The 27,275-nt window shown below is 28.1% G+C and overlaps 6 protein-coding genes across 7 annotated transcripts; 3 read left to right on the top strand and 3 right to left on the bottom strand.

Annotated features, from left to right (window-relative positions):
• Positions 1–484: 484 nt before the first annotated feature.
• LOC128964300 (protein-tyrosine sulfotransferase 1-like) lies at positions 485–12,901 on the bottom strand. Of its 2 annotated transcripts, none has more exons than XM_054310883.1 (6): positions 12,808–12,901; positions 8,224–8,524; positions 1,534–1,971; positions 1,362–1,436; positions 1,093–1,271; positions 485–1,005 (listed from the first exon to the last, which is right to left on the bottom strand). In XM_054310883.1, the coding sequence occupies exons 2-6, from the start codon at positions 8,395–8,397 to the stop codon at positions 612–614; spliced, it is 1,260 nt and encodes a 419-aa protein (XP_054166858.1). In that variant the 5' UTR covers positions 8,398–8,524; positions 12,808–12,901; the 3' UTR covers positions 485–611. The 2 variants fall into 2 exon arrangements, with proteins under 2 accessions (XP_054166858.1, XP_054166859.1); XM_054310884.1 differs by lacking the exon at positions 12,808–12,901 and adding an exon at positions 9,919–9,937.
• On the top strand, positions 9,687–13,141 carry LOC128964298 (protein MTO1 homolog, mitochondrial-like). The gene is made up of 14 exons (XM_054310880.1): positions 9,687–9,872; positions 9,947–10,021; positions 10,114–10,209; positions 10,305–10,360; positions 10,493–10,649; positions 10,700–10,804; positions 10,889–10,960; positions 11,074–11,186; positions 11,289–11,475; positions 11,553–12,005; positions 12,109–12,277; positions 12,349–12,467; positions 12,592–12,749; positions 12,839–13,141. Exons 1-14 carry the CDS (start codon positions 9,746–9,748, stop codon positions 12,962–12,964), a joined length of 2,013 nt encoding a protein of 670 aa, XP_054166855.1. The 5' UTR covers positions 9,687–9,745; the 3' UTR covers positions 12,965–13,141.
• A 3,573-nt stretch (positions 13,142–16,714) lies between these two features.
• Positions 16,715–18,365, bottom strand: LOC128963904 (GDP-Man:Man(3)GlcNAc(2)-PP-Dol alpha-1,2-mannosyltransferase-like). The gene is made up of 2 exons (XM_054310446.1): positions 18,026–18,365; positions 16,715–17,952 (listed from the first exon to the last, which is right to left on the bottom strand). The coding sequence occupies exons 1-2, from the start codon at positions 18,267–18,269 to the stop codon at positions 16,802–16,804; spliced, it is 1,395 nt and encodes a 464-aa protein (XP_054166421.1). The 5' UTR covers positions 18,270–18,365; the 3' UTR covers positions 16,715–16,801.
• A 461-nt stretch (positions 18,366–18,826) lies between these two features.
• Positions 18,827–21,211, top strand: LOC128964422 (ankyrin repeat domain-containing protein 27-like). The gene is made up of 9 exons (XM_054311010.1): positions 18,827–19,040; positions 19,115–19,257; positions 19,354–19,427; positions 19,513–19,574; positions 19,658–19,779; positions 19,858–20,008; positions 20,121–20,170; positions 20,244–21,083; positions 21,151–21,211. Exons 1-9 carry the CDS (start codon positions 18,999–19,001, stop codon positions 21,209–21,211), a joined length of 1,545 nt encoding a protein of 514 aa, XP_054166985.1. The 5' UTR covers positions 18,827–18,998.
• Positions 20,998–22,703, bottom strand: LOC128963849 (nuclear speckle splicing regulatory protein 1-like). Its single transcript, XM_054310373.1, has 5 exons — positions 22,651–22,703; positions 22,061–22,572; positions 21,373–21,987; positions 21,111–21,192; positions 20,998–21,049 (listed from the first exon to the last, which is right to left on the bottom strand). Exons 1-3 carry the CDS (start codon positions 22,662–22,664, stop codon positions 21,392–21,394), a joined length of 1,122 nt encoding a protein of 373 aa, XP_054166348.1. The 5' UTR covers positions 22,665–22,703; the 3' UTR covers positions 20,998–21,049; positions 21,111–21,192; positions 21,373–21,391.
• A 177-nt stretch (positions 22,704–22,880) lies between these two features.
• On the top strand, positions 22,881–24,489 carry LOC128964255 (malate dehydrogenase, mitochondrial-like). Its single transcript, XM_054310832.1, has 5 exons — positions 22,881–23,093; positions 23,204–23,869; positions 23,948–23,998; positions 24,094–24,192; positions 24,276–24,489. Exons 1-5 carry the CDS (start codon positions 23,019–23,021, stop codon positions 24,399–24,401), a joined length of 1,017 nt encoding a protein of 338 aa, XP_054166807.1. The 5' UTR covers positions 22,881–23,018; the 3' UTR covers positions 24,402–24,489.
• The last annotated feature ends 2,786 nt before the right edge of the window (positions 24,490–27,275 follow it).

Below are 27,275 nucleotides of genomic sequence, written 5' to 3' on the forward strand. Positions count from 1 at the left end.
ATATATTCATATAAAAAATTTGATGATAATTATTGTCACAAAAAAAATGATGAGTGGATTTCAAAAAAACAGCACAGGTATGGCACAAATCAGATACTGGTATATACTGTATATAAATCACACCTCCTATGATATGCCGTCACATATATGAAAGATAATACATTATTTTATTATTTTTGTCTGTCTGTCTGTCTATCTGTATGTTTGTCCTTAAACGCCGATCCAATAAATGTCTGTTTTTTTTTTAAAAATAGCTGTTTTATTAATATTATTATTTAATTGCCTATATATTGATCAACATATTCATTATAGATATATTTAATTAATTATTTGGTTTATATCACAAATTTCAAAAAAAAAATTATTATTTTCAAGTTGTATCACAAAAAAAACTGATTTTGTTGTTTGTTTTAAATGAAATGAGAGAATGAACAAAAAAATGAATTAATTGTGTGCACAACTCAAGAGTCACTTAAATGTGTTATTATTTATTATTATTATCATTATTATCGTCATTATTATTATTGTTATCAATATTAAGTTCATCTTTTATTTTAATTAATGTCCAAATGATGTTATACTCAGCGCACACACCATTTACTTAACGAAAATCATGTAATACTTTGTAGAGGACTCAAAGTTTTGTCCAAATCATTACTTTGTGGTATCATATCAATGACATTATTGTCATTATTATTATCATTATTATTATTAGCTTTTTGTTTGACAAGTGAATTGCGTATCGATTCCCTAACTGACTGCAAGTGCTGTTGTTTTGCATCCCAGTCCTCTTTGTTTCGGTTCAATTGTTCCATATTTTGTTTAACTAATAGATCGGCGCTTCCATAGTTGGGAGGATTAGCGGCCGGATCGTAGCCCAACATTGCCAGCATCGGTGCCACTTCGTTCATATCTTTGACCACATCGTCGGGTATCTGTCCGACCCATTTGCTCAGCGCTTCGATATTTATCGGTTTGATTACTTGATCTGTCGATCGCTCCAATCTTTTTCAAAGACAAATACAGATATTTATAGAAAAAAATTACCGGTAATTATAGTTTTTAAAAAAAAATCTATAAATCATTTAATACTTTGATAGAGAGATTCCGTCTTTTCTGTTGACCAGTTGTTCGTGATGTAGAACCGACTCATTCCAGGGAACGTCCAAAAAATTCAAGATATTATGCAACCATTTGTTTGGCTGCAAAACTAATTGTTCGTAATGTACGGGCAAACAGACAGTGGGGCCCAACTCTTGGCATTGATAGTGCTGTTTACATACCAAACAAATAAAATTTAAAAAATAAACCAAAACTATTATTAAGCAAAAAAAAAACAATTGTCCAAAAAATCTCATTACCATTGCAGACATGGCTGCGTTCCACTTCTTAAGGCACTGACGAAAGTCTTTTAGATCAAAGCCTGAAATTGTAACCTAAAATAAATGCAAAACAAAAAATCATTTAAACATCACTTGAATCTCTGGGTTATCTGTAAATCAATCTATTTATCAAAAAAAAAAATTCAAATACTTTTCTGCTAATAATCGAGTGAACCACTGCTCGACCGTCTCTTATCATAAAAATAAACTTCGACTTAGGAAACAGGTATCTGAGATAAACGGCTGACCGCAGCGTAAATGGATCTTTGTTGCAGAGTCGGGCAGCTGGCGTACCGTGTTTGGCAATAATCTCCAATATGAAAGCACCGACAGCTGAGTCTAGGACTTCCGATGTGATGCCCGCCTCCTGTAGTCGACGCGACTCGAAGGGGGCCTTCAGCCAAGTCTGACGAAGACCCAGCAGTCGGGGTATGACACGAGTCTCTTCCCCGCATCGGATATCTGGATGTGCGTCGAGAAGTACTCTCAACAGTGTTGTACCACTTCTAGGCATTCCTCCAATGAATATGAGAGGCATATATCGATTATATACAAACTTTTGACTCTCATCTTTGCTCATAACAAATCGCTATAATAATAATAATAATATATTTAATATTATAGATCCAAAAAATTATAGTTATGAAAAAAAGATAACTTATTTAAGCGTAAAATTATTTTGAGTAATAAAATATTTATAGACTGTGTGTAGGACTAAATCGATTTAAGTTATTATTGAAAATCATTTAATACATTATTTATATAATAATAATACCGGTATATTACTATAGATTAGAGATTTATAAATTTATATAATAGAAAACAATTTACATAAATTATATTAAATAGAATTGATTAATACAATAATATTGGTTTTATACTGTTTTATTGAATAAACATTTCTCCAAACCATTATATACCAATATATCCAGTCAACCCTATAGACCTCCCGTATTGTTTAACTTATATCCCGGGCACTATCATAGTATCCACTATCTATCTCTTTATAGACCAAATCAATGGTTACCAGTGCTTTTTGTTATTACTTTCTTGTATATAAAATGATTGATAAATGTTTTACCATCAAATAAAAAGTAAAAATAAAAAGTAAGACACAAACACAAACACACTAATGATATTTTAATAAAATAGTGAAAATAACTACCAAACAAACATAAAGATAAGTTACGAGTGATTCAATATACAGTACTGTATAAGTTATAAAAGTATTGTTTAAAAGATATTAATAATAATAAAAATAATAATAATAATAATAATAATAATAATAATAATAATAATAATAATAATAATGTTCATAAGTTATGAATCATAACTTTAGGGTTTTCACTATTATTTATATTTAATCGTTTGTATAAAATCTACTACTAATAAAAAAATTATTTTTTAAAAAATAACAGTAAAACTACTGCTACTATAAAATTGATGATATTGTCTACAAAATCCTTTAGACACTGAAAACTACATCTAAAAAAACATATCTTATAAATTATAAATAATAAAAAAATGAGTGAAACAAAAAATTATAAAATATCGATATTAAGCAGATATAATAAATTATATGTATTTTAAAGCTATGGTATTTTTCTCTCAATATATTTTGATTATTGACCTCAAAAAATATATATGAAATTATACAACATTTTTATATAATGTATTAATAAAATAAAATCCAAACTCATTAATAACAGTTATTACTGTATATAAATAATCAATTCTATTGTATTTTATTTTATTGTAAAATTTTTACACATATATTCATTTTATTATATATTTAATAAAAATATTGTTATAAAACAAAACAAAAAATATGACAGATATAGTCTAATATTGTTTCAAAAATAGTCATTGATTACAGAGAGAGAGAGAGAGAGAGAGAGAGAGAGAGAGAGAGAGAGAGAGAGAGAGAGAGAGAGAGAGAGAGAGAGAGAGAGAGAGAGAGAGAGAGAGAGAGAGAGAGAGAGAGAGAGAGAGAGAGAGAGAGAGAGAGAGAGAGAGAGAGAGAGAGAGAGAGAGAGAGAGAGAGAGAGAGAGAGAGAGAGAGAGAGAGAGAGAGAGAGAGAGAGAGAGAGAGAGAGAGAGAGAGAGAGAGAGAGAGAGAGAGAGAGAGGAGTTTGCCTATTAATATACATGTGATATATGGAGTAATGGGCTTAATGTAAAAACGGATTTAAAGAGGACACACCTAATAAAACAACAACACACACACACAAAACTGATTGAGGACACCACTGGGACACCACTGTTGTTACAATTAATCTTTATCTCTCTCTCTCTCTCTCTCTCTCTCTCTCTCTCTCTCTCTCTGTAAGTGTTGTAATGACCCGAAGTAACCATTAAATTCACAAAAAAACTCTTCACTATATTTCAAACCTATGTGTCTGCTATTTTTGCCAATAAAAAAACTTTAAGTGACTGATGTTTAACTCGTTATATCTATATTATACATACTGTAAGTTATAATACTGACAATTTGCTTGATAATCAATATCTATGACATTTATAACAATAATACAAATTGTATTATAATATCATCCTTTAAAAAAACATCTGATGATAAAAATGATGATTTAGCTATTAATCATTAAAAGCATATATGATTTTTGTGAACTGTAAGCATATATTATAGATACTACTATAAAATATTCAATGTTTTCAAATTATAGTCTTTAAAACTTTAAAATCCATTAAAATTTTTATTTTTGATTTGATTTTTGATTTATAAACGCATTGAATATTTCAAACCCAATTTTCTAAAACGTTTATTATTAATAACTTATGGACTATTTAATAGCTTTTAATATTTGTAAATGTCAAATATTATTGACATTTATAAAAAAAATGATAACAAATGATATTTAGAAATAAATACATAAATCTTTTTTAAATATTTTATAATTAATATTATAAATATTGCAACAACAAAAATTATACAATTCATATAATTATAAACAATTCAACCGTAAATTAACTCTAAGTTTTTTAAAAAAAAATATTAGATAATCGTATTATTTTCAAATTAAAATTTGATAAATAAATTTGAATTAAACTTTATAAATGAATAAATAATGAATATAAATTATAGTTAATTAAATATTAAATTAATGTGTTGGTAGTTATTATTATTAAATTTAAATGTTATGTCATTGTGTGTGTGTAATGATTTATTTTTAGATCTCATATAATCTCTTTGTAATATAAACATAATAATAATTAATTAAAAAATATTTTTACTTAACCATTTACTATTATGTGAAAACAATGAAATATAATATAATTATATATTTATGATTTAAATTATTAATTAAAAATATTTACGACCATAATTATCCATTAAAACATTTTTCTCTAAACAATATACATAGAAATAAAATAAAAATAAATATTGATTACTGACAATTAAAAATTTAAATTACATTTTTAATACAACATAAATGTATGCAAATAACACACAATTACAAGCATATGGTAACAGATTATATTGAAAATGTCATTTAAAAACTATTTTTTTAAATAGATTTAATTGCGAAAAATTTCTAAATAGTGATAATTACAACTCATTTAATTAATTTCTAAAATTAGTTTATATTTGTTAATATATATATATAATATGTATTAACATTTTGGATGATAACACAGACAAATGATCATTAAAAATAATGTTTGTCCTAATATTGTTTCAAATAAATATCCGATTAAATGATTATAATTATGGGAGTCATTCAAAAATCAAGTCCTATTTTCCATATATGATACAGATTACAGACAATAATAATAATAATAATTATGATAAATCTAAAAATTTTTGTCAAATAATAAAACATAATTAAGCAAAAATTATGAATCATAATTTAAATCATAATTAACATTATAGTGTAATTTGTGGGTAAATATTATATATAGTAATAATTGAGTGTAAATTATGCAAATTGTTGAAAATATACAACAAATAACTATATAATATATATATATTTGTATAATTTAGTAATACCGGAATATAGTAATGTTGAGTATATTAATAAAAATGATAACTAAAAAATAATTAGTAAAAAATTAAATAAAAAATATATTTCTTTACTAATGATAATTATTGGAATAATTTAAATAAAAACTACATATTTTTATAAATGATAATATGATAATACAGCAATATTAATATATATATATATATATATATAAGTTATAATAAGTTATATATATATATAACTTATTAATTTAAAAATAAAATAAGTTTGACTACACTATATAAATAATTTCAATATATATATCCAATATATAAAAATATTATATATATATATATATATATATATATATATATATATATATATATATACATTTACATTTGTATATATTTATAAATATAAATAACTAATATATCATTACAGTATAAATTAAATAAAAGCATATTACATTTAATATACAGTGAAATATAATTTGAATTAATTGAGCAAATTTCTGCTATATTTAATTGTGATATATATATATATATACTACAATATATTAATATATATTAATATCAATAGACTACATATTACTGGTACGGAAAAAATATTAATATGAAAATTATGTTATGGCCTAAAAAAATAATTAAAGAGAATATAACATATCATAATGAAAGTTTCAATCAGAGATTTTCACTTTAACTTTTAATTCAATCAATTAACTCTCTATATATATGAAAACATCAAAACACAATTATCTCACTATTTTCATAATTTTATTTCAAATATTAACCAAAAAAAATTCCAATTTATAATAAAAATTATTTTAACATTGAATTTATTACAAAATATAGCTAAAAATGTTGAATTTTCAAATATAATGGTTTATAAAATCAAAAAATAATTAAATTCTAGATCAATATTTAATTAAATCTTTTGATAATCTCTTAAATTAAAATTTATATTTTATTTTATTTTTAAATTTAACATCAATAATTTTATATACACTTATTAAAATTAAACATTTTTTTCTATTAATTAAACTATTTTACATCCAGAGACTACTAGACGATGCATTATTTAAAATAATTTTGAAAATTTAATTAATTTTTAGGACTAAAATTTTGCAAACAAAAATAAACCTCCAGTAAACTACATTCATTACTATTAAATTAAATTATAAACACTATTGATTAGCAAATGAAAAATATTTAATTGTTTTGCACTCTCTATAGATTAAATACCGACAAAACAATTGTATTATGTAAATACCGTTCACCATAGCAATAAAATTGCACAGTTATGTTAAATTTGATGGTTGATGGGGTAATACTTGGAAACATACGGCTAGATTAGGCTTCAAAATTAACTTCACTATTGATAATTCCTAACAATAGTCAAACTTAATAAAAATATATATCATATTATTTGATTGATAGATGACATTTGTAAACACTTACCATAAAAGCTAAAAAACTATAGAATCTCTCTCTCTCTCTCTCTCTCTTTATAGTTATAGTGAGCCTAATATTGCAATCGATATTATAAATGTGTTATTAATTAATTATAAGACACTAGTAGTGTAATCAATCAATGTAATAAAATAGCAATTTATTTACGAGACAATTATTTATAGCATATATATTGTGTTTTTAGACAAAATGTTTTTTTTATTAGCTTTAGTATAATATAGACATATGTTTTTGCAAAGTGTATGTCATTTTATCGACAAATAAATGGCATTTTATTATATATATACTGTATATATATATTTTGTTTTTTTGTTTAATACTACTGGATTTTCACGTAATTAGATTTAACTAAATTTAGTATAGTTTTCCATATAAAAATTTCATCTTATTTTTTTAGTTTATTATAAAGTATTTACTGTATAATCTTTTATTTTTTACCAACAAATAAATCTATAATAAAATATAATAAAACATAGATTACACAAACATCTTTATATTTTTACTTTATAATAATAATAAATAGACTTTTTTGTATATATATATATAAAAATTCATTTGATAAAAATTTTTTTTATTTAGTTTTCTATTGAAAATAAAACATCATTACAAACTAATACACTGTGTAAATGTCATAGAAAGGTGAATCAAACAAATACTGTATATAAAATAAACATAGATTTTATCAAAGCTAAGCCTTAATACTGTACTATAGTATTTATATAATTTTATTTAAATAAGATTTTATTTTTTGAATAAGTAATTACTGAATCGATATTTAAAAGAGAGAGAGAGAAAGAGAAAAAAATTGTTGCATTAAATAACAAATTAGGTTTTCAGCTAACACTGCATTTTTAAAAATTAAAAAAATAATTTAAAGTGAGATTTATATTAAATTCAAATTCAATGTCAATATTAACACTAAGCGCACACACACACATTTAATTTATTTATACGATTAAAATCACTATAAAAACAATTTTTTATATATAATAAAAACACTTTTTTGTCTACAATACATTTCTATGTTATCTTTAAATAAGTTTGTTTTTTAAAAAAATAAATTTCTTTATACTTTAATTTAAGGAAATATTAAAGGTATTATAATATAATTTATATAATAATGTCAAAAATAAAACTCATAAACATCAAAAATTTATTTCATAGTGTAATTCACATTATAATTTACAGTATAATTTTAATACAACTGTAAATTTCATAATATAAGTTACTTCAAGCAAATAATAAGACAATACCGGTATTATTACTTTTTTTAACAAAAAAATCATAATACAGGAAATCTAACCATAAAACCATAATTGTAATCGCAATGTACTGTATATTAGACCATATGATTGTCAAAGTTTACACATATTTATAATTTAAAAATTTAAAAAAAAAATCAATTTAAACCTCGGGTCCAATCCATTGCGATGCCGATGAATGTGATACAAAACAAGCGGGTGATGTAAACTGATAGATGAGTCCAATAGTAACCAAACATAACAGTCCCATCAATAGGTATCGTCTCAATGTTCGTCCGCCCATTATTTCAATATTATTATTTGTCAATAATTGATAACTCATTTATAAATTGATATCTTTTGTGTTGTTGTATATACGACATCAATAGTGTCTGTCTTTCAACAAATGAAACATATGTTCACAGATATATATACATACTGTGTATTAACCAACAATTTATTTAGTAATACTGTAAATAGAAAAATATAAATAATATAATATTACAAATTTAGATAAATCATTGAACAACAATAAAATGAATAAACAATATATTATATATATATATATATAACATGTATATAAATCAAAATAAATTGAATAACAAAAATAATTATAACAAATAACTTCATACACTATGATATAAGCATTATCGATAAATATTTAATAATTACAACTTAAATATAAAATAATAAATAATAATTATTTTTGAAAACTAGTTTTATACAAATGAAATATATATATATATATATATATATATATATATAATCAAATGAAATATCACATATACAAAGATTGTTAGATAAAGAATCTTATTTAAAAAAATAAATAAATAAAATTATTACTAAACTATTGAATAGTTGGCACAAAAAATATAACTTATATATAGAAAATTAATTTCAAATCTTTTATTTCCAACTAATACTACACACACACACACACAATGTGTGTGTGCTATGTATCAATCAATATATGATTTATAACTGTAAGTGAAGAGCACATACACATACACAACAATTTGGTTGAATACCAGTGCTTATAAAATATTAAACTTAATATTTTTATATATATGATATATAATATATTATATAAAATACTCTATTAGTCCACTGGTATTACCTTTTATTTTTTTCCTCTCTCTCTCTCTCTCTCTCTCTCTCTCTCTCTCTCTCTCTTTATATATATAAGTTACACAACAAACTCATACCACAAGAATCATACACTACATTACACTTCAAGTATTACATTATATACTGAATACAGAATACATGTTAAGTAATAATGCATTTACGATATACAGTGTATAACTAAAAACCAACAAAAAAAAAACTATGTATTTATTGTATACATTATAATAGTTAACAGCCATCTGTTAGCAAACAATTGTATGTCTCCTATATTTATTAAAAGGCATGCATTCAACAACAAAAATAAATAATAATAATAAAAATATTGTTTACATCATATATATAGTCAATGGGTTTTGCAAATTGATTGTTCAATATTATTGCTAAATGCGATAAACTTTTTTGTTTGTTTGTTTTGGTGGTTCATGTCATCAATGGATAAAAATTAATTGAATAAATTATTTTTTAAAAATTTTTACAATAAATAAAACAGCAAACTATTCAAGTGATATATACCGAGTATATACCCCGCGGTATATATATCATACATAACTATCACTACAGTTATGTATGGTTTACGCAACGGTTATTGTTGTCTGTTAAAGACAACAACATCCAGTGTCATCAAAAAATGTTTGCGACTAAACTCGACCTATGATTTCGATGTCATTGTCATCGGCGGCGGTCATGCAGGTCAGTGACCACTTATTTATATACATATAAAAAACTAATTAATTACTGATTCATTTGCATATCCCGGCTGTCAGGTGTTGAGGCCGTGAGTGCGGCGTCTCGTATGAACACAAATGTATTATTAGTGACACATAAGACACAAACCATTGGTAAATATTAGCTAATAATTATCAATACATTATTATATTGAAGATACAAAACACTTAACAATAAGTTTGAAATAAATACACCATTTTTTTAGGTGAAATGTCTTGTAATCCGGCATTTGGTGGTATCGGCAAAGGACACCTCATGAGAGAGATCGATGCCATGGATGGCATTTGTGGCAAAATATGCGGTAAATGATAAATTGACTGATGATTATCATTATAATAATAATAATTATTATTTTAAACAAATTTTCATTTTTCAAATGAATCATCCAATTGGCAGATCTTTCCGGAATTCAATACAAAATATTAAACAGAAGTAAAGGACCGGCTGTTTGGGTATTGATATATTAGTTTTAATATCAAATTTTATTAATTAATTTTTTTTTAAAAATGTGTTATTAATATACCTTATTGGCTAAAAATATATGCTATTACCGGTAATATACTGTAAAATTTTGTATTTGAAAGGGATGGCGGGCACAGATAGATAGATCCCTATATAGGAAATGGATGCAAAATGAGATATTGCAAAATACACCGAATCTTACTGTCAAATGTTGTTCGGTTGAAGACTTGATTTTAGATAAAAATGGAGACAAACTTCAATGTCATGGCATTATCACAAGTAATATCATATTACTATAAAATTATTATAAATAAATTGCATGTTTAAAGGCGATGGACAGCATATAAGAGGTCGCACAGTAGTACTGGCAACGGGAACCTTCCTGAGAGGTCTTATTAATATAGGATTAGATTCATATCCAGCCGGAAGAATAGGTACAGTAATTTGAAAATGGATTGAATTAAAACAAAGACATAAAAGTCATACAAAAATAATAAAATAATTGATTAAATGTTTAGGCGATGAGCCGGCAATAGGTTTGGCCAATACACTGGAATCGGTAGGCTTTCAAATGGGACGACTGAAAACAGGTTATCATTTTTTTTATAATAAATATATATAAATTTCAAAGTCGATTAACTCGTTTAATGAAGTTAACAATAATTTATATTTTATTTTTGTTTTGTTTTTTTAAAAACAATAGGAACTCCTCCAAGAATCGATAAGAATAGTATTGATTATAGTAATTTAGTGGCAACTAATGGCGATAAACCTCCCATTCCCTTCTCATTCATGAATGATCGCGTATGGATAGAGGTATACAACTCTATATCGGCAATCAACTGATCCATATAGAAGATAATAATAAACAATTAGTGATTATTATTATTGTTGTTGTATTTTTTTTTTAATAAATAGGAGAACAAACAAATAGATACTTGGCTTACATTTACTGATGAAAGAGTGACAGATCTAATCACGCAAAACATTCATTTGTCACGACATGTCAGAGAAGAGGTCAGAGGTCCTCGTTATTGTCCATCGATTGAGTCGAAAATTTTGAAATTCAAACACAAGAGTCACCAGATATGGCTCGAACCGGAAGGTTTTGCAATTTATTATTATTAGATAATATGATAATTACAATACGGGTATAACTGATAAAAAAAATTTTATGAGAAGGTCTCGACTCGGATGTCATATATCCGAATGGCATCTCATGTACTCTTCCGGAATCAATACAACAACAAGTGATTAATTTGATTCCCGGTCTCGAAAGGGCCCGAATGTTAAGGCCGGGCTATGGTGTTGAATACGATCACATTGATCCGCGACAACTCAAACAAACATTGGAAACTTCTCTAATAGATAATCTGTTTATGTCGGGACAGATAAACGGTACAACCGGTTATGAAGAAGCTGCCGCTCAGGGAATAGTGGCCGGTATTAATGCTGCGGCTAAATGTCTTGGCAAAGATCCACTGATTATAAGTCGTACCGATGGCTACATTGGTGTACTAATCGATGATTTGACAACAATGGGAACCGACGAACCGTATCGGATGTTTACGAGTAGGTCTGAGTTTAGACTTAGGCTCAGACCCGACAACGCGGACATACGGTTCACTCAAAGAGGTTAATCATTTTTGTTGTTGACTTAATAGTGTCACCGGAAAAAAACAAACAATTCAAACATATATTTAATCGGCAATTATTTTTCATCTAAAAAAAACAAAAGGTTATGAAATGGGATTTGTTTCGCAACAAAGATATGACCGGTTTTGTCAAACGAGACAAATCATTGACGAAAGTAAAGAGTTTTTACAATCAATTAGCAAACCATTGTCTAAATGGAGACAAGAGTTGGGTATTAATTTGGATAATAACCGAAACAATTCGCTTAAGACGTTAGGACTAATGAATTAATGATTTTTTTTGTTTGTTTAATACAAATAATTTGAATCTTTTAAATTTGCAGAGCTTTTCAAGTGTTGGCACTCAACGAGTTTTCAGTCAATCAATTGGTTAAATTGTTTGCAAAACAATTGTCACCAATTGATTGCAATCACATCTTAAGCTATCGTCTTAAATCTGAAGGTTTGTATTTTTTTTTGTTTAAAAAATGATAAAACAAACCATTCATTCATTCAATTGACAACTTCTTGGTGTTGAATCAAATCATTATAATAATAACTTTTATATTACTACTAATCAAATAAAGCTCTTTACGATCACTACGAACGAGAAGAGCAACACTTAGCCGAAGAAATTAAGAGCGAAGAGTCGCTTGAGATTAGTCCGCAATTTGATTACATGAACGACGAACTGGTCTTAAGCAACGAAGTCAGAGATGTCTTACACAGAAATAAACCCAAAACGGTTTGTATTGTGTCTTAAATTGTCTTAAAACTATAGGATATATATGTCTAAAACATACCCGATCTTTGATGACGGCTATATATATGTAGATATTTGCGGCCAAACGCTTGCCAGGAGTGACACCGGCGGCGATCGTATCGCTCGTCTACTATATGAGACGTCACTGTCCGACGATGACGACGACGACAACGACAACGTCTGCACTTAGTTATTGATAAACAACTGGAAGCCCATCCACGACAACAACATGAAGAATAGTGTTACCGGAATAGAGATGGGAATCAATAGCAAGTAATAGATGAGCGACTCGTCCATCACATCATCATATGATTACCACAAATGTTATAATAATATTATAATAAACACAACACTTGTATTGAATGCATGCAATAATAATCAATCGACTCATACATACAGTACTGTACAGTAATGTTATGTTAATGTTATACAGTGTATAATATACACAGTATTATTCGTCAATCACTTTATACAATACTGTTTGTATAACACATACACAATGATTATGACAACAGAGGTCTCCATTATAGGAGTGGCTTATAGTTTGATGCAATCATGTATTATGTTTGTGTGTGTAATGTGTTTAAAGTTATATAAGTTTTTATTTGTTTGATTGTTTTATACCGGTATTTATGATATATAGATATGTAGTGTCAGACTGTTGTATATATTAAACGCTTCAATTGTGTTTTAATAACAAGTTTTTTCATCAAACAAATAAAAAAATATAGAAAATAAATAATTAAAAATTTTGATAACTTATTTTTTTATTAGTTATTAAATTTTTTGTTGTTGTTGTACAACATTTGTCCATAACTTTACCGATAAATCGCCGATAATTTATGTCAAATCAAAAAAAAAAACTTTAACTGCCGTTAACTGTATATTTTATTATTTATATATCCGATATATATTTTAACAATTTATTTTTCTCATATATAAATTTATATATATATTTAAATACAATAAAATTGCACGACAAATAGGATCTCTTTTTCTCACAATTATAATAAAAAGTTTTAATTAAAAAAAACAACCGATCATTGAACGGATTGTAGGAACAGTGTATCGGAACAGTTGGTCTGAAAAAACCGGTCGGAACTGTTTCGGGCGGTCACTCGAGATGTCCATTAATTTTTTTTTAAATATCCGATAGATTTGATTGAATTTTAATAAATAGTTTCAGTTTTACTAAACTTTTTTAAAAATCAGTTGCCAGTAGTAGTAAACAGTTTAATATTATATAATTTATATTAAGGCAAAATATTTTTAATCAATCAATCAAATAGGGAATTATATTATATTGAATTTAACAAATAATTTTTATGAAATAAATTAGTATTTATAAGTAAAAACAATAACAACTACAACAAGATTGTAAAGTGTAGACAATTTTTTCGTTTAAAAAATATTATCTCTTTTTTTTGTACTGTTTTATTACTGTATTAAACATTTTGGATGTTTTGGTGAATAATTAGTGTCACAATCGTTATAAAAGCCAAACATAAATTGTTGGCCATTACTGTCCCACGAAATGAACACTTTGGCCACATTCGGCTGCCGTTTAATTAGATCGTTGAATATACAATGGAAAAGTACGGCAGCGCTACGACAGTTGGCAAATCGTAAGTTAGTTAAGTGAGACAATCGGGACAGTGATTGCAGTGATCGGCGGCTAATGTCCGCATACTTGATATCAATGACTTGAAGTCGTGGTAAATGGTCGGCAATGTCGATGAAAAATTTGTCGCCAATAAAACCGATTCCCAAATTAAGCGACAAATGTGTCAATTGTTTCATCTGTTTCATTGATTCACTCATTATTAGCCAATTATTATCAGTATTACTGTTATTAATATTATCTTCATTTCTAAAATTAATAGACAAACGTTTCAATTGTCTGCAACTTTTGCCCAATGAGTCTAAAAAATTATAAAATAATAAACTATTGGTAATTCGTTTAACTTCAATGTTAAGACTTTTCAATTGATAACAATATCGACGGCTAAACTGTTGTCGTATTAGTTCATCAATTAAATTGTCGGAATAATCGACAAATGGATCTAAAGTCCTCTGAATAGTTAGACTTAGTCGACGCAAATTGGGAGACGACGACATCTGTGTCAATGCCTCAACAAATATCGGTAAATTTGTTTCTTCCCGAAAATTGATACCAATGTCGACGGTTGTCAATTGATGGCCATGTGTTTTGGCAAACGGACCAATTAGTGACTGCCAATTTGAATGATCTGTCAACTGAAATGATAGCGACTGTAGACTAGTATTTTTGGGCAAAAGACAAACTCCCTGTTGACTGAAATAGTGGCTAAAATCTAATGATGGATACATACTGTAGCCAATCATCAGTTTTTTTAGTTGCGGTACAAAATCGCTGACTTTACGGACCAATAGTTTGTTGTCTATACTAAATACAGTCGTTAACTCTAATGTCTGCAATTGTGGTCCAAATGACGACAATAGTCGGTCAAAAGTATCCCAATTCAGATGACATTCGTGATGTAGTATATGAAGTCTTAAGTGCAACAAATGAGGACAGTATGTCATCAATAGATCAACTAATTCATCGATAGAGCAGTCAGAGCGGTGGGTAATGACAACTCCGGTAATATTTGGACACTTTTGTAGAATCATAGCAAACAATTTAACTCTTTGTTTGTAATGTCTGCGATCGATATCAATCGTGAGGTCAGTCTGTACGCCAAACAACACCGACTGCCACTGTTTGCTAACTAATTGTAGTTTCAATTTGTCTTCAGGTGTTATCATCAGATACGCCAACAATAGATTGGCCAAATCATCGCCGAAACGATCAAATGAGTCACGCATTAGTCTTGTAGTTGTTGTTGTGGTCATTGTCTTCAATCTTGACAGTTATGACTGTATAAATCAGTTGCTATTTGTTTAATAATAATAATAATAATAATAATAACGATTAGATTAAAAATCAATTGAAATCAATACAAACTTACCGTTACTTAAATATGTATTTAAATTACAATATATGTAAAAACAGTTGTATTAGTTGTATAAATAAGTAAAATTAGTTAGTTAGTGATTACACTGATTGTAACAAAACTTGAAAAATATCAAAAATTCATTACATAATATCCTATATCTATAGAAATATATGTTATTATTTTTATTATTTAGTTATACTGTATTTGCATAACATAAACACACATATGATTTATTGATAGATAGATATAAATTATATCATTGATTATATTAATATTAGATATAATATTAACATAATTTATATTTTCTATTAATACAATACAATAATGTATTTAAATATGTATAATAATTATACTAATACTAATAGACTATATGTATGTATAATAAATATATATATATACTGTACAGTATATATTAAATCAGTTTAGTCCTAATCATCTGGTGGTATATAATTATATCGTCAAACACTATGTGTGTGTGTATGTAATAAACAAATAGACATTTAAACTGACTATTACTGTAAATATTTATATAACTGCGCTCTGGGTATGTATTGATTGATTGTACAAATGGTCGGTACTATGTATTAGAAACAGTGAACTGGCGTTAGTGTGGGAGTAAGGGGACAACCACTTCATTCAAATATATATCTATATTATCGTAAACAGTATAATAGCTCAGTAATACAAGTGGCAATTCAATGGCATTTATTGATATTATTATATAACACTATATTTTGTGTATTTTGATGAAAAAATAATTTTGTATGTGTTTAAAGTTGTATTACCTTTAATATAATTTTTTTAAATACATGAATTTATGTATTGTGAATGTTGTGTCAACTATATTTTAACGCTTCAATTGTGTTTTATAATCAAGTTTTTTCATCAAATAAAAAAAATTAAATAAATAAAACTAAACATTTGATTAATTTTTTAAAAATTTCTTATATTAACAGTTTATTTCTCTCATATATTATTTTAAATAAAAAAATACAATAAATAGACGCTCTTTTCCCTCAAATACTTTTTTTTAGAAATACAAAAAAGTTTTTTTAATTAAAAAACTGATTCAATGGATTGTAGAAACAGTGTCTCGAATTGTTGCTCTGAAAATCGGTCGGAACTGTTTCGGGCGGTCACTCGGATGTCCATTAATTGTCTATCCGATAGATTAGCAATTTTATAAAGAATTTCGGCAAAATTGTGCAAATCTGTTGCCAGAAAACCGTTTGTTTCGTTTCGTATTAAATCCAATTTAGGTCCGCCCGAGTCGTGCGTCACTGTTACGAGTCCTGAGGCCAGACATTCGACAACACCGATACCGAAATGTTCGTTAATCATTGTATGTAAACCAATACTCGACTCTTCAATTTGACGTTTAAGCTCATCGTACGGAATGTTAATCTTGAAGTCGACTTTATCGTCGATTTCCAGTTTATGACAAAGTTTTTTCAATTCATCCAATCGTTGTTCATCATCACTGTCACGACAGCTGCCAATTATGACTAGTTTTGCCACCGATTTGTTGTCATCAGCGGCTAGTCTATCGATAAACTCTTTGAAAGCCATCAATTGTAACTTATGATTCTTTTCGGGTCTTATCTGACCAATCGATACGATTTTCAGACGATTTTTATTAGCCAACGACAACTGTTTCAAATCACTTGTATTGCACGGCGGATACACTGTTCGGGCCTCCCGTTGCCATATATGTTCGACGTGTCCTTTAGTCCAACTCGAGTTAACCATCACTATTTCGGCCATACGGCCCATCAATCCGTACAGATATGCAAATAGTTTATAATACATAAGTTTAGCTTTGGTCAGCACTGGACTGTTACTGATAAACGACCGATTGTTATAACTGGTACGTGTCTGGGCCACCAATTCCAACATATCGGTACTGATAGTCGGATAGTGGACATATGCTACCACACGTGAACCGCCTAAATACTTGAACACTGGAAACGTAAAGCTGTAGCCCATACTGTCGATGAAGATGTTGGGCCGACAATTGAACAGCGCTTCCAAACCGAGTCCTACGGAGCCAATACTTTGACCCAATAGTGTAAAGTATGGATACAATTGGCAACCGATTAGATATCGTCTCTTAAGATATACAAAACGTATGGACGAGTCATCCAAATCAATCTTAAAATGGTTTCGCGCTTTCGCTAAGATTTCTTCGGGTTTGGCCTCAACATCGCCTACAAAAAAAACAAACAAAAATCATTTAGTTATCGATATCATCACCAAATAATAAAGATAACTGATCCAAACCTGTATAAACAACATAATGACAATCGGGATATTTGTCCCGAAGTGCACGTAAGGCCACCCATAGGACACGTTCACCGCCGCCGCCGGAGTTGCAAAACGGATGAAAAAAGGCAACAATAGTCTCATCATTTGTCAGTCCATTACGGCTACGATATCTACAGTCCACTAGTTTGACATATATCTTGAGCGATAAGCCGATAATAACTACCGATAAGATTATCACTGAAATAATAAATACAAACATATTTCATATGATTTTATTATTTGTTTGTTTGATAATTAAAATGAAAACAAAAAAACATTTGATTTCAAACATTATTTTCCATCACATGTTTGGATGACAACTGTATAGTAAAGTACTGTAATAGTGAATCATATTAAGCGATACATTTCAAGGACGACCCGCACTATAGTTATTGTATAGTTAATACTCTATGCATAGCATACTATCGAGAGTTAACTGTCATATGTATTGTACTGTTTAGAGGTTTATCCTTAAAGTCAATAGTATTATAGTTGGCATTTAAATAAATACAATGTTGACATAATAATAATACTAATCACAAATAACGTAATAAAATAAACAATTTTTTGTAAACCCTGTAAACAGGTTTTTTGCTAACTAATCAATACTTAAATTATTGATGTGTTTTTTGGCATTACTTTTCTATTATAAGTAACGTTTATTCTGAATTACTACTCATATGTTGTGTACAGTATTAGTGATACTGTACTGTATGTGTAATAATGTAATCATAAAATTAAAATCTAATGATTAGAAAACTATTATAATTTGGAATTCAATGTAAATATAAATGAAAATCATATGAAAAAAAAGTGTAAACAAAACAAACAAATTGTTTGATTCATTGATTTTTTGGTATTTTTTTGGTTTTGGTTTTAATTGACAACAAATCAGTTGTCAATTGTTGAGTCTTGAAAGTGAACAGACATTTGACACATCAAACCAAACATGACTTCATTGCATAACAATCTCTTCTACAACACTCTTGTGGTCAGTATATCATATCATATCATATATGGTTGGTTTGGATCAGCTATAATTGATTGTCTTGTTTTTTAACGCAGAAGTCGTACGCCAAGCGATACAGAGAGGCAAAGGACAAGTGTTACATAATATGTGTACCAATTGATGGCAGTTATGATACCACTGCCATCAACGACAAGTTTATTACGGCTCATATACTTAAACCGTCGCCGCTTCTCAAGAAGTAAGTGTACAAAAAAAAAGGATTATCTGCTGTTGATTGGGATCTACTAATTGATTCACTGTTTTCTTCTTCTTTTTTTTGTCGGGTTTTCTTCAGTCATTTTGTTGCCTCCAATAATAAGCATACGTTAGACGCGGAAATCAATGGCCAAGTGATACGTGTGACCAGAGGTTTGTGTTGTTGTTGTTGTGATTACCAATTGATTGATGAAATTTGTAACTCTTTGTATTGTTTTATTGATTGTCTTTTAATAAGGTTTTGACGATAAAAATTGTGAGACAATCAACATATTGAGCGAAGAGATTGCTTACAATAACGTAAGTTTGTATTTATTTTTTCATTAATGAATGTAAATTTTTTTGTCGATTATTGATTTAATTATTTTTTTTTGGATCAAAAGCAATGCAAAGAATACCGAATACTAATATGTGATAATCCGTTGCTTAACTCATCAAACAGACGGATCAGCTGTGAGTGCAATCATCTCAGTCAAGACAACACATCGCTAATGAGTTTCGATGAGTTAGTATTGCATTGATAGTGATATATAATTTATTGTAAAACAAATTAATTTTAATATTTTTTTTACTCTACTATTAGTTGTGAGAAATTTTTAGTTAAATTGTCGCCAGAATTGACTGATTCATTAAAATCAGAAGTCGACAAATTTCTTAACAATCAGACTGTTTTACCCAATTATCTCAATAATACCAAAGAGCTTATTCAAGATATTGTTGAATTTGGTATTCAGGTATTTATTAATAATTTTTATTTCATTATTATAGTTTAACATTAATGTTATTGTAATTTATTTATGTATTAATTAATTTTAATTTAATTTTTTTTTTTTTGGTAATCATCAGAGTTTTACAAGTTTATCAAATGATTCCCAATTAGGTACAGCTATTGAAAGGTTTGTAATATATATATATATATATATATTTAAATTACAAACTATTTTCTAATTTTAATTAACTGTTTAATAGTTTTGTAATTGGTTTATGTCATCACAAACTATTTTTGGCAATTAATAAATACTGCGAAAGAGATGATAAAAAGATTTACGAAAATTTTATGAAACTTTTCAAACGAAGCATAAATCCGGTTGAATTCGGAGCTCAGAAAGTATTCACTAATTTTACAATAAATCCAAACATTTTGGCCGAATTGACGGACTTAGAGATTAAGACAACACCATTGGAAAAACTTTACTGTTTGCGAAAGATATTAGATTTAGTTACCGATCAGCTAAACAAAACGGTTGAAGACTACTATCGATATCTACCGATAGGTCCCAAACGAGATCCCATTTGTATTATGTCGGATGACTTGATTGCGACACTCATCTGTGTACTGACAACACACAAACCCAAACAGTTTGAGAGTGAAATCACTTTTATTCAAACATTCAGTTGGAATATACCGCAAAATAATGAATTCGGCTATTCGTTGGTAACGTTCGAAGTGGTCAAAGAGTTCATCAAAAGTGATAGCTTTTATCAGAATAATAAACCATCAAATGGTCAATTGAATAGAAGAGATGATAGATCTATGACAACAAAAAGCGCACATCAATCCATGAGCAGTACTAACGGTGGTAATAGTCCTAATGCTGGAAACAGATGGACCAGTGGTAGTAGTAGTTCACCGTTGGATCGGGAATTGGAGAAAATCTCAAAAATGATGGACACATCCAGTATTACCGGTAGTAGTAGTAGTAGTAATCGTAATAATAGTAGTCATCGGCGTAGTCTTCATTCTAATCAACAACGAAATGGTGGTCCAAGAAGTTCTGGTGACAACAATTCAAATGAAGATGATTTGGGGTAACATTTATTTTTATAGAGAATTACCGTATATTCACATAATTTTGTTATTTGTCTGCATTTATAGGGAGTTCTTAAGCACTTTAAGTCAAAATACATTTAGCGTCGGCTGTGGAAAACAAATATGATTTTATTATTATTAATAAATTATTATTAATTTACTGTTTTATTAAAATATATATTATAACAAGTTTTATGTGATTATAATAAAAATGTTTATTTTTTAAAATTTTATTTATAATAAATAATAATTATTATTTTTATTAATTATAAATGACTTAATTATTACCTAATTTTTTGTCTTTATCTTACAAAACATAATTGCCTTTCCTTTGAAAGTATCTCATCTGTGCCTCAGTTAATACCTCTCCGACTGTTCTCTTAGTAAACATTTGTATCAATAGTTCTCTTCGGCTTAACTTTGGTTTCCTCTCTTCTTCTGTTTCAGCTGTTGTCTCATCATTAGTGGTCTCATTATTATCAACTAAATTATCACTAGATTTCTGGTCATCACTACTGGTGGTGATAGCAGTCTTATGTTTGTCATGAAGTAATTCATTGGTTCCACTTTTACTTTCTTGTCTCTTGTTTATCGTTTTATTTGATTGATTATTAGATTTGTCTTCAAAATTGGGTTTTTTAAACAGATTTGGTTTTTCTTTGCTTTCGTCCACTACTTCGCCATCTTCTTCCTCTTCCGAAGAGCTCTTTCGGCGAGCTCTGAATTGACGATTAGGTTTAGATTTTGGTATATCTTTTACTTTAGTTTCTTTTGCTACATTTGCTGCTAACTCTTCGGATGATAAATCAGTTTCCGATGTTTTCGGTTCGGAAGACATGTCTCTATTAAGTAGATTTCGGTAAAAACCGGACAAATCTTGTTGTTTCCTTACATCCAACATATCTTTCAACAAAACAAAAACGAAAATTACATCTAAAAGAACAACAATATCACCGAAAACAGTATCCATACATACCTTCAATCTGTTGTTCCTTTTGTTCCTTAAGCTCCAAGGCTTTCATTTCTTGTAATTTCTGTTTGTAAGCATTGGTCACAAACTGTTCCTTATCTGCAAACTCGTTGCCCTCGAGTTCTCTTTCTTTCTGTATTTTTCGTTCAGCTCTTCTTTCTGTTTCTAATTTTCTGTTTTCCGAATACTTCAGCAAAGTATTCATATATTTAGGTTTCGGTCGTTCTTTGTTTTTCAAATCCGTTTCGATCGCCACTTTTGTCTCTTCTTTTTTGGTCTTCATATCGTCATAAATGCTATCGTATTCAAAGACATTGGGATCTTCAGTAAGCGCTCGACTAATATCCAACTGTGTCTGTCGTTTGACGCCCGACGACGTGTCCACTCGTTTTTTGACATTAGGTCGACTACTATCTTCATTGCCGTCTTCATTGTCATCGGAATCGCTTTCAAATATATTCTTCTTGAGTGTGGCGATCGGTTTGTTTGAATTTTTCGACAATTGAATCAATCCGTATCTAAAAACAAAAAATTAAAATTAAAAGACAATTCAATCAATGATTTAAATTATGGCCACAAAAAAAACTATACAATACTTTTTGGTCTCCATTTTTGTTTATTTCTGGATATGTCTTCGCAGATGCAATAAAGTTTGGTCACAGAATTGAATTCAAATGAAATGAAAATGAAAAATCAAAATCAAACGAATTGAATGAAACAACAGAAAAACAACAGAAGAAGAAGAACATGTCTTTTGACATCATTTGTTGTTTTCCATGACTTTCATCGACAACTGCTGCGACCTCTTGTACTGTCTTTCAGTTGTCTATCGTTATTGACCTTCAGGTGAAGTATTTTATATATAATTATTATTATCGGAATCAGATTAGGAGACAGAAAATCATTACCACCACAACTACTACTACTATCACTATAACTGCTAAGTAAAGTCTTCTCTGGAAAAATGTTTAGCAAATCAGCCAAATGTTTGTCACAAATCTGTCTGAAGAACAGCCGATCCTTCAGTACATCCAATCAGGTTTGACAGACAAACCATTTATTCATCAAAATTTTAAAGAATTATTATTCACAAGAATCTAATGACTGATTTGTTTCGCAATTCGGGTTTTTTCCGATACTTTTTTTTAGGTCAACTCCAAGGTTGCTGTATTGGGTGCGTCGGGAGGTATCGGACAGCCCTTATCGCTGCTTCTTAAGCATAGCTCACTGGTCTCCGATCTGAGTCTCTACGATATTGCCCACACAGCCGGTGTGGCCGCCGACCTGAGTCACATCAACACACGGGCACGAGTTACCGGCTATGTCGGACCCGATCAGCTCAAGGCGGCGCTCGAGGGCGCCCAAGTGGTTGTCATACCGGCCGGAGTTCCCCGAAAGCCGGGAATGACTCGCGACGATCTCTTCAATACCAATGCGTCTATTGTGCGCGACCTGTCCATCGCGGCCGCCAAATATTGCCCGAAAGCTATGATCGCAATCATCTCGAATCCGGTCAACTCGACGGTACCGATCGCGTCGGAAGTGTTCAAAAAGAACGGCGTCTACGATCCGAAACGTATATTCGGTGTGACCACTCTGGACGTGGTTCGGGCCAATACATTCATTGCCGAAGCCAAAGGTCTCGATCCGAATCAAGTGAATGTGCCGGTAATCGGCGGTCACGCGGGTATTACTATTATTCCGTTGATTTCGCGATCGAATCCTTCGGTTTCCTTCCCGAACGACAAACTGGACGCTCTGACCAAACGAATTCAAGACGCCGGCACTGAAGTGGTTAAGGCGAAGGCAGGAACGGTATGTTATTATTTCAATAAATCGCCGGATCTATCGTTTTCCGTATCAATGACACTGAACTTGTTTTTGAACACTTAGGGTTCGGCCACTTTGTCGATGGCTTTTGCCGGCGCGCGCTTCGCAGTATCGGTAAGTTTTTTTTGGTGACCACTATTTACCCGTAAATAAAAAATATAAGTGGATCTAACCATAAGTTTTTTTTGTTTGTTTGTTGGTTACAATAGCTTTTGGAAGCGTTGAACGGCAAAGAAGTGATTGAATGCGCTTTCGTTAAGTCAGACGTTACCGAAGCTTCTTATTTCTCGACACCACTTGTGTTAGGCGTAAGTGTTTTATTCATCTTTTTCTTCGTCTTCTTCTTCTTCGATATGATTCTTCATTTATTAACCGTATTATTATTACTTAGAAAAATGGTGTCGAAAAAAATCTTGGATTAGGAAAGCTATCGGATTTCGAACAAAATCTGGTAAAGAATGCCATCAAAGAACTGAAGGATAGTATCAAAAAGGGTGAAGACTTTGCCAATAAATAAATCAATTGATTGTTTGCTTCAAATTTAAAACAAAAAAAATGTAAAAACAATTTAAACAAACAAACAAATGATTATGACTTTTAGGGGATAATAATTATATAATAGAAATAAAATAAATTAATAAAAATTATTAAAAATTCAATGTTTTGTTTTCAAATTTCTTATTTATTTGATTCGTACAAAAAAAAGTGATTTCATATTACAATTGAATTAATTAATTAATTAAATTAAAAAAAATGAGCAATAATTATTGATGAAAAATTATCAAAAAAAAATTAATATTACTAAAAAATTGAAATTAATCTAATTAAAAAAAATTAATTATTTAATTGTTGTAGATCATATCCACAAACACACAAATACATATACATACATAGGGTTACATACATTTAAATAAAAAAATTGGTAGACATTTACTATTTAAAAAAACCCATTTGTTTTGTTTGTATCGTTTCAATTACACATTTTTTACAGACCAAATAAAAACACTATTTAAAAATCCCGTTACAAAATATTAATAAAAAAAAACCATTATAAAAAACTTATTAATTCACTAATTGATAAAAATTAGTGACAAAATTTACAAAAAGCATTTAATCAATGTTTTTGTTTAATTTTTTTAAAACATCTATCTATACATTACTGTATACATTAATCTTTAATCATAATGTGGTGAACAACACATTTTTGAAAACTTTTTCACTACTTTTTTGTTTTGTTTGTATGTAAAGTACAAAGTGTCGGACCCATTGTGGCAGTGGTACGGCTTGTTTGCAGCTCATGTAGGCTATCAAATACATATATATATCTCAATTATACACAATTAAGAAAAAATTAATTAAGAAGTAGTAGTAGTAAATAAATTGAATACTCATTACATTTCTATACTTTTTTTATACAGTATTTTTTACAATATTTTCAAAAATTTTTAAATAGTCTTCTTAATTTTTTTTTTAAATACAATTTAATACAATTTTTAAAACAATCGATTAGCGCTATATATATATAAATATATATAGATATACATATATAAATATATATAGTCTATATATATTTATATATGTATATCTATATATATTTATATATGTATATCTATATAATATAGATATACATATATAAATATATAGATATACATATATAAATATATAGATATTAATATATATATATATATATAAATGTATATATAAATATATATAGATATTCATATATATATATATATATATATGTTTAGGACATTTCCCAACTATTCGTTTGTTTGTTATTTTTTGTGTGTGTTTTGTTGTAAAATCCCGAGAAAATCTGGACAGAATCGAGAGGCACAGTAATGTCAGAAAGAGAGAGAGAGAGAGAGAGAGAGTATATATATATATATATATATATATATATATATATATATATATATATATATATATATATATATCATTCTACTTACTGGTACTGTATATTTGTTAAGAAACTTTCTGACATTTGTTAAAACATACAATTTTTGTTTTGTTTTATTGTATATTTATGTTTCAGTCGGTTATAATTGTTTACAATAATTAAAAAAACAGGGATTTTATTGAGAGGATAGGAAAATCTAAGAAAACACACCTAATGACTGACTGACTGACAAAACCTATACTTTTTTTTGTTTGTTTATTCAAACCTAAAAAATTATAAATAATAATTGGCTAACAATTGATTAAATGGTGTTTTTATGAAGAAAACTTATTTTACATATAATTAAATTTTAATAAAAAATTAAATTAGAGAAATTAAAAATAAAATGAGTCCAAAATAATAATAATAATTTAATTAAGATTAAATACCTAAACAAAAACTTTTTTTTTGTTTTATGAGTTGTATAATGAAAAATGAATGTTTGTTTTGGTTGTATGTGGTTTTTGTGATGAGTTTTTAAATGAGTGACTATTTGTAATAAGAGATCAATGCATATGAATTGCAATTAATTAATTACTTAATTAAGAGGTCTGTGGTATGGTATGGTATGTTTTGCTATAATATTATTAAAATGTATGTATTATATATATATATATATATATAATTGATTCAAACACCAGATAGGGGGCACTGGTATGTCAAACAGACACACACACAACCAGTTTAGATATCAGTGTTGAATTTGAGGCACATGTCGATAGAAAAAATTACACTAAATTTATTAATTATTATTAACTCAATCGTTGACTATATTTTCTAAGATATTCATTGATTGATTGATAAGACATTTGTTTGTCATTATTTTTATGGCAACTCTTTTCGCTAAAAACAAAAACCCCAAACAAATATTTGCTTAAATTGTTACTTAATTTTTTCTTTTTAATTGTATTTTGTTTTAAACAAAATACAAATTGATATTTTTTCACAAATCATGATTGATGTGCTCAAACACATATACATATATATATATACACAGAGACAAAATTAAGCCAATCTTAATCACAATTAACACACATTAAATAGCTTTAAATGTATATATAATAGTCAATCGGATTGAATGATTGTTATATATAAATTTTAAGCTATTTAACGCCCCCAAAAAACATGATGTTTTCAATTAGTGAAAAGAGAGTCACTATTTGTTTGTTTTTTAAAATCACTTGATTGAGTATAAAATTATTATTATTAAAAACTATTTACACATTTAATCCACTGGAACCCCATAATAATTCGCTTATCATTTCTCATTAATGAATTCAATCAATGAAATCAATTGCATTCAATTAGTTTTATGCAAATGTAAAATAATAGTTCATAAGTTTTTTTGTTTGTTATTATTTTTTTAAAAAAATTAAGATTAATATTATCATTATTAAGTGGGAGAGAGAATACGGTACTTGTAATTTCATCGAGTGGGGATTCTCACTTTTT

The sequence above is a fragment of the Oppia nitens genome, unplaced genomic scaffold (genome assembly GCF_028296485.1).
Source record: "Oppia nitens isolate AA-2021 unplaced genomic scaffold, nextdenovo-longstitch-racon4-pilon3 scaffold8_pilon_pilon_pilon, whole genome shotgun sequence".
In the NCBI taxonomy this organism is placed as follows: Eukaryota; Metazoa; Arthropoda; class Arachnida; order Sarcoptiformes; family Oppiidae; genus Oppia; species Oppia nitens.